This window comes from Myotis brandtii, unplaced genomic scaffold, assembly GCF_000412655.1.
Source record: "Myotis brandtii unplaced genomic scaffold, ASM41265v1 scaffold2561, whole genome shotgun sequence".
NCBI lineage: Eukaryota > Metazoa > Chordata > Mammalia > Chiroptera > Vespertilionidae > Myotis > Myotis brandtii.
The window spans coordinates 320,584-327,763 of record NW_005359721.1 but is presented as its reverse complement, the minus strand read 5'-3'; the positions used below and the strand labels follow the sequence as shown (position 1 = coordinate 327,763).

General features: G+C 57.2%; 2 protein-coding genes across 2 annotated transcripts in view; one reads left to right on the top strand and one right to left on the bottom strand.

The window, feature by feature from the left end:
* The window catches only part of LOC102252319 (RLA class II histocompatibility antigen, DP alpha-1 chain-like), a 6,611-nt gene extending 6,190 nt beyond the window's left edge, over window positions 1–421 (top strand). Inside the window, exon 5 of the mRNA XM_014541019.1 lies at window positions 253–421. Coding sequence (XP_014396505.1) covers window positions 253–314 — 62 coding nt within the window. The 3' untranslated portion in view covers window positions 315–421. The remainder of the gene's footprint in view (window positions 1–252) is intronic.
* LOC102252603 (HLA class II histocompatibility antigen, DP beta 1 chain) overlaps window positions 1–2,187 on the bottom strand; it is a 26,105-nt gene extending 23,918 nt beyond the window's left edge. The window contains exon 1 of the mRNA XM_014541022.1: window positions 2,049–2,187. Coding sequence (XP_014396508.1) covers window positions 2,049–2,148 — 100 coding nt within the window. The 5' untranslated portion in view covers window positions 2,149–2,187. The remainder of the gene's footprint in view (window positions 1–2,048) is intronic.
* Window positions 2,188–7,180: the final 4,993 nt, after the last annotated feature.

Sequence of the window (7,180 nt, the reverse complement as noted above, 5' to 3'; positions counted from 1 at the left end):
CGCTGCTGGGCCTCGCTGTCTTGGAGCTCAGAGCAGCTGCCCTGGGGAGAGCTGGGGAAAGTGAAGGGACATCTCCCTGGGCGCCCTGGCTTCTCACCCACCTGCTGGGCGGCAGCAACACTTGCTGGGACCGCCCCCCCCCCCCCCCCCACCAACCCCCAGGCCTGGGAGGAGGCAGGGGAGGGAGGCGGGAGAGGGACGAGGGTCAGTGCCCCACTGGGTGTCCTAACCCTGCTGTTTGTCCTACTGCAGGCGACAAGCTGTCCGTGACAGAAGAGGACAGAGGGGAGACACCAGGGTCAGGTCTACTTTGAAGCTCGAGGTCCTTTGAATCTCTGTATTCAGCATCAGTGACTGAGGTCCCTAAGGACCCCTCACCTCCGGCCTGTCTGTGACCTTTCTCCCACTTAGCAACCTGCAAAGCCTCGCCTGTAGAAGTCAATAAATGATGAGATTTGAAGTGTGGTGACACCGCATGGTCTCTGAGCCCCCATCTCCCCTGGGAATTCTCCCCGCCAGGCTCCGGCCTGAGACCCCCCCAGACCAACACACCTTTGTGTGAGGGCTGGTTGCACCTCCAGGGCCTTTTCTGGGCTCTATGCCTGCAGCTCCCCCAGGGGGTGGGGGGGAGGGGGGTAGGTCTAGAGCACGTTGGCCCCGCCCCGGGCACTTCCCCAGCCTCAGCGCCGGGCACAGAGAGCAAGCAGGTCGGTGCTCACAATTCTTCACATCCTCTCTGTGCCGCTCCTCACCTCCTTAGCCACTCTCTCTTATTTCACCCGGAACCAGACCCGTTCTGGCCTCTGACCTCTGGGCCCCCTCCTCTCTGGGCAGCAGAAAAGACCCATCTCCACCAGACCCACTGTTTCTCCAAGCCCTTAGCACACCAGTGTCTTCTCTCAGGGCACAGCCCCTCCCAGAGCGCAGACGGTTGGCGCTGGGGCTGGGCCAGGAGTACAGGCACGGTGTCTGTCGGTGTTGTCTGTACTGTGCCCCCTGCTGCCCCACCCCACACTTCCAGCCTCATTTCTCCCCCCATTTTCTTTCAAGGGCATCCGCACCCACCTGTGGAGGTCCCAGTGTGCTAGCGGGTTTATTCATGTCTAAGCCCCAATGTGGTTAAGGTCCTAGCTCTCCCCCACTCTCTTCCCCCTCCCCCTCCCCAGCAAAGTATGGGAATGAGTAGAGTTTCAATGGGGGAATTCGAACATAAACTACTTCGCCGTCCTATTCTGCATGATCTTGGGGTGAACTGGAACCACAAGTAAGGGGTGCGATGAGGAGTTGATACAGGAGCCTAGTTTTGCAGAAGGGGCAGGTTGGGGAGGAGGCATCTCCCGTTCCTCACTCCCGCTCTGGCCGGGCCCTAAGGTGCTGGACGGGGGGATGCAGCAGGTGCTCATGGGCCTGACCTCAGCTCGTCCTCGCTGCCCATCACTGGCCTCGGGGTGGGGTCGCCCTGGTTCTGGGGCAGGGCCTGCGCCTGGAGCACGGGTTGTACTGCGTGACCCTGGGACCCAGGCTCTGCAGGGTCACCATGGTTTCCCCTTTCGGATCTTTGATGTTGAAATGGTGGTGGTTTTTTTTTGTTTTTGTTTTTTTGCATTTGTTTGTGCTTGTTCTTTTTTTTTCTTTTGAGTTTAATTGACATACAACATTATATTAATTTCAGGTATTGCTAAGAGAGTAAGTCTCAAAAGTTCTCATTACAAGAAAAATGTTTGTAACTATGTATGGTGAAGGCTGTTAACTACTTATGATGGTGATCATTTTACAATATATGCAAATATCGAATCATTATGCTGTACGCCCGGAACGTCATCCTGACCCCTTCATGAGAGCCTTGTCCCCCCAAAGCCATTCCTGGCCGCCAGGAGCGTTGTGTCCCGCAGGCACACACCCTGCTCTCTTCTGTCTCTGGTGGGAAATGTGGCCCCTGGATGATGTCGGGCCTCAGAGCCTCTCTGTGGGTTGGGCCCACATGGGATAGGCTCCCCCCCATCATTCCCCTGAGCCAGGCCCCCCAAGAGCAGTGGCTCTGCACTTACCTGGGGTGTCTTTGCCCTGAGCCCAAGGGGAGCTCAACATCACCAAGGGCATCAGCAGAGCGGCCATGCAGGGGGCCCCAGCAGCCTGCGGGGCCACCATCCTGGATCCCGGGGTGGGGGTGGGGAGGGGGGAGGCCTGGCCGAGAGATTCGCAGAAGGAGCAGCGTGCACTCTGTGGGTCTCCCTCCTCAACTATTAGAGTCATGAGCCAGGACAGCCCCTGCATCGGTTGTGGCCAGATTCCAAAAAGGGAACCAATGGGTAGGACTTGTCCCTCCAGGCAGAGGGTGGGGACCACCGCCGGCCAGTGGCCCAGATCACCCAGCACCAGCGGGAGGCGCTGAGGCAGCGGAGTTGCACCGGGACCACCAGGAGGGCGGTGTGCAGGTGGCTCTGCTTCACCTTCACCCAGAGAAGGGGAAGGAGACGCTGCAGCGCAGGTACCTGGGGCCGCGGGGCCTCCTCGCTTCCCCTCGGGCTGGGGCTCGAACACACCAGGAGGCAGGAAAGGCGACCAGGGTCAGAACACCCGCTTCTTGGGGTCAGGAGACTGAGTCCACCTGGATTTTCAGATCCGAAACCGGAGAGTGAGTTGCCCAGAGGGCTCACCCTTCTCTCCGGGACGGTTAGGGTGCAGTCTCTCGCTCGTTGATGTTTCTATCTCTCTATCCCTCTCCTTTTCTCCCTCTAAAAAAAAACAACATACATACATATTTAAAAAATACTAGCACAGCCCTAGAGTCCCACTCAGTCATTAGCAATGAGTCCAGCCCATCATCCTATTGAGGACATTTACATGGCCCATAAATTTATGAAAATTGCTCAACATTTTTAGTCAGGAAATTCACATTAAGCCAGAAGGTGATGTCACTGCACCCCTCCCAGAATGGCAAAGTGAAAAACTCAGACAAAACCAACTGTTGGCAAGACTTTGGACTAATTCTATGTCGTGTATTGTTAGTGGGAGAGTAAGTTGATGCAAATACTTTGACAAACGCTTAGACAGTACTCTCTACACCCAAACATTTGCTCTCAGAAATTCCACTCAGTTATATACGCAGCAGCCATGCTCGCATCTGTGTGCCAACATATGTGAAGGGATTATTCACAGCAGCGCGACTTGTAAAATCCGGGTACAACACACATGCCCGTGAGCAGTAGAGGGCCAGGAGTGTGGTTGTTCGCATGTGGGACGCCCTGCAGCCATAGGAGTGAATAAGCTACGGCCACACACAGCCACAGGAATGAGGCCCCGACAACAGTGAGTGAGAGCCAGGCACAGAGGGGTGCCCCTGGAATATCTCACGCTCAGAATCTGACAGAACTCATCTCTGGTGTTAGACACGAAGGGAGTGGTTACTGGGGTGGGGGCAGTGTGTGACCAAATAAGATCCGAGGGCCCTGGGGTGCTGGGAGCGCCGTGGGCAGTGTCCACCCTGACATTCGCTCTGTGGAAGCCACTGGACACCACGCTTTGTCCACCCTCTCTGTGGGTGTGGTCCTTCATGAAAGTAGACTTTTCTGGATTTTTGAAATAATTCTCTTAAAGCCAACCTGGAATTATTCTCACTAACGCCTTTGGAAATGCGTCTGGGGTGTGGAGTGGCAGGTGGCCACGCGCCTTCCCCGACGCTGAGCTTCCCCCCTTAGACTGCGCCCTCGGGCTGAGCCCCTGAGAGCCAGGCCTGGGCTGGACCCGATCCCGTCATCGCACCGCTTTCCAGAGCTTAGGCCGCCCTGCAAGGATGCTGGGGAGGTGGTGGCAGAGCGTGGGAGCGGGAAATGCGGGCGGTGGAAGGGCGGGCTGTTGGCAATGACAAGGGCGAGGGGACGGCAAGGGAGTGGGGCCCCGGAGAGCCGAGCGGAAGGTCAGGGAGGAGCGGAGCTCAGGGGCGTGAGCGGCCGGCTGAGAGCACCCTTTCCGCTGGGCGTGTCCTGTTCCTGTTGTAAAATCACTGCCAACCGAGTGGCTTTACGCGCGGCCATTCATTATCTCGCGGCTGCAGGCTACACAGCCCAGGTCCTCTCGGGGCCAGAACCAGGCGCGGCAGGTCCCTGCTCCTCACGGGGCTCTGGAGGCACCCACTGCCCAGCCCGGCGCTTGATTGTCTGAATGCAGATTCCTGCGGAGCAGGACTGAGGTCCCCCTTCCTTGCTGGCTGTCAGCTGGAGCCCCCTGAGCTCCTAGGGGACGGCTTGGGCCCTGGAACGTGCCCCGGCGGCACCGATCCTTCCCCCGTGGAACCTCCCTGACCTCCTGGCCCTCATCTCTCCTGCAGCGTCTCCCACTCCAGCCGGAAACACTGCTCTGCTTTCCGGTTTCCAGCGGTGACTGCCGGCCCGCTCACCCAGCGCCCCCTGTCCAAGGTCCTGAACCGCAATCCACCACCCAAGTCTCTGCGGGTAAGGACACCGCCCACCGGCTCCAGGGACTGGGCTAGACGTCTGCTCAGCCTTCCACGTCTGCTTGTGCTGAAAGCACCGAGGATCAAGGAGGGAGCACCCTGGGGAGAGTGACAGCGAGCGGAGCTAAAAGGAGTGGGGGTCCCTGCAATGAGGGGGTGGGGGCTCCAATCTGACGATGGATTAGGGGGTGTTAGGGAAGAGGGAGGGTCAAAGCAGCTGAGGAGCAAGCACCCCACCCACCACAGGCCCCGAGGCACAAGGTCAGAGGGAGCGTGGACTCAGGGAACCTCCTTTATGTTTGGGGTTATAATCCAGCACGTTGTTGCTCGCACTGTCCCAGCTGCGTTCATAGTCAGCGGTGCTGGGGCTCGGGGGCCCAGCCTCGCACTCCACCTTGGGGAGGTACATTCCCCTTCCCACATTCCAAGGTGTTCCTGGCTCACCTTGTATTTGTTTATGTCTTACCCAGGAATCAGCTATTTTCCTGAAGAGCTCTGGGTCCTTTTATTGGAGGATGATATTTTGAGACCTGCCGCAACCTGCAGGGTGGGTTTCAGGATGACCTATAGGAGGGCTGATGCACGATGAAGATACTACATATGAAATATGAATTTTTAAGGCATGGGAGGCCAGGTGGAGCCTCTTGCAAGAAGAGGAACCCACAAGTCTGGGTCCTGACTGCTTTTATTCAGTTTGGTTACACATTTGCCCTTTAGCAATGCATGCAGGCAGAGCAGATAGAATCAAAGGTCAGTAAAGTTTAGTAAACAACGTAAAGATTATCAATCAGGAAGTCCCCTCCAGCCATTGCCATCACTGCAGGAGCGATCTATCCTGATATCAGCCCAGCTGAGATTGAGGCCCATCGGCCTTCCAGTGTCTCTCTTGCACTTTCGTGCTAATGCTGCTACGGGTGGTTTACAGCAGAGACCAGGTCTGTACTCATTTCACTTTCCAAAGAGGACACAGGTCCCGAGGGCTGCCCGTGCTCCCCTGCCCGGCAGGCGGCTCTCAGCACTTGCTGGGGCAGCCTTGTGTGGCCAGCACTCCGGGCCAGCCCTCCACGTGCACCTTTATTTCTTAAAGCTTCTCTTGTTCCACTCTGCAGGGCTCACACATTCATAATTATATTCCCTAATATTTGGAGATTTTCCTAAAAACACTAATTTTAAGTTTCAGTAACAAGTTTCACTTATAAAATTGACCAGAATAGGCAAGAGGGAGAGGGAGGAATCCCTCACGTTTTCTCTTCAGGTGGGATATTTCTCAGTTCCTGCTGCTCCTTCCGTGGGCCCGGGCCTGGGGGAAGGATGGCTCCCTTGGACCATGAGAGAAAAATGATGATGTGGGGACACCTTCTCCATCACCTCCCCACCCCTCGGCTTTCCCTCCGGCCGGCGGTGCCCATTCTCCCTCCCCACCCCCACCCAGGAGCCTTTCCCTCTCTCACCTCAGCTATTGCCCAGCCTCTGCTGAGAGTCCCTGCCCAGTGGGGGGTGAACCGGTCTTTCCACTGAAGGGCAGAGAGGAGAGAGGTCAGAGCCAGGGAAGGAAGGACGTGAGAGCAGGAAGGACTTGGGAATGAGGGAGAGGTGTGAGGGATCAGAGTGGCTGAGTTTACTCCTGGCCTCTGCTTAGGAGGGAATGGAGGGGCCTTGGGTGCAGGGGCAGAGAGCGTGGGCAGAGCACGGATGAGATCCACCCTCACCTTCACCCCTGGCTCTGACAGCACCTCACCCCAGGTCACATTGAGGGCCCTTCGGCCCAGGTGCCCCACCAGGCAGGTGTGTCTCAGCTCCTCTCTGGGGAGGACCCCCACAGCTGTCTATCACTCACGTGTCTTATCCCCCAGGTCGGGTCCCCCTCTGTCCCGAGTCCACAGTCAGCAACTTCCCTTCCCGCAGCCACGTCCGCCTGTTGCTGGCAGGTACAGAGACGAGTGGTCATCCCCTGATAGTGTGGCTGCCCTCACTGTCCTACTTCAGTCACCACAACCTGGGGGACTGGATCCAGAGGAGCCACAGCAGAGGGACACGTGGGCTCCCCACCTCCACTTCCCCCATCTCTACTTCTTCCCTCGCCTCCTAGTCTCCCTCCACACAGCAGCGCCCCCCACCCCGCCCCCTCCCCCGCTTCAGGACTTCTAAAAGCCAGAGCAGGAAGGAGAGACTGGAGAGACCAAGGACCCCACCATTCCCTGCCGGAAGTCTGCCCTGTGTGCCCCATCTATTCCCACGGCAGTTTTATCATCTGTCTGAGCAGAGGCTGGGCACGTGCAGAGGGCGATCCAGGAATGCCCTTCCTTCAAATATCTGCATGGCTCCGTTTCTCAACTGCTTCCGTCTGCTCGAATGTCGCCCCGATGGGGCCCATCTGACCTCCCTCCTGGAAAGTGCCACGTGGGGGTTCCGGTGAACATGGTGGAGAACATGCGGTGCTTGATTCCTCCCCTGGCCACATCACAGTGACAACCAAATTATAGAGCAATTGACCTGGAGAACCACCTGCAGATCAGCTGACCGGAAGTCCTGTAACTGCGGGCATGAGGAAGAAGCCGCGTGGAGACTGGAGGGAGGGGTGACAATGTGAAACAGGTCGGCCCCACACCCACCTGTGGTGGTTGAGAATCAATCCCATTTACCATCGCACCAAAAAAAATTAAGATACCTAGGAATAAACTTAACTAAAGAGGTAAAAGACCTCTACTCAGAAAACTACAGGATGTT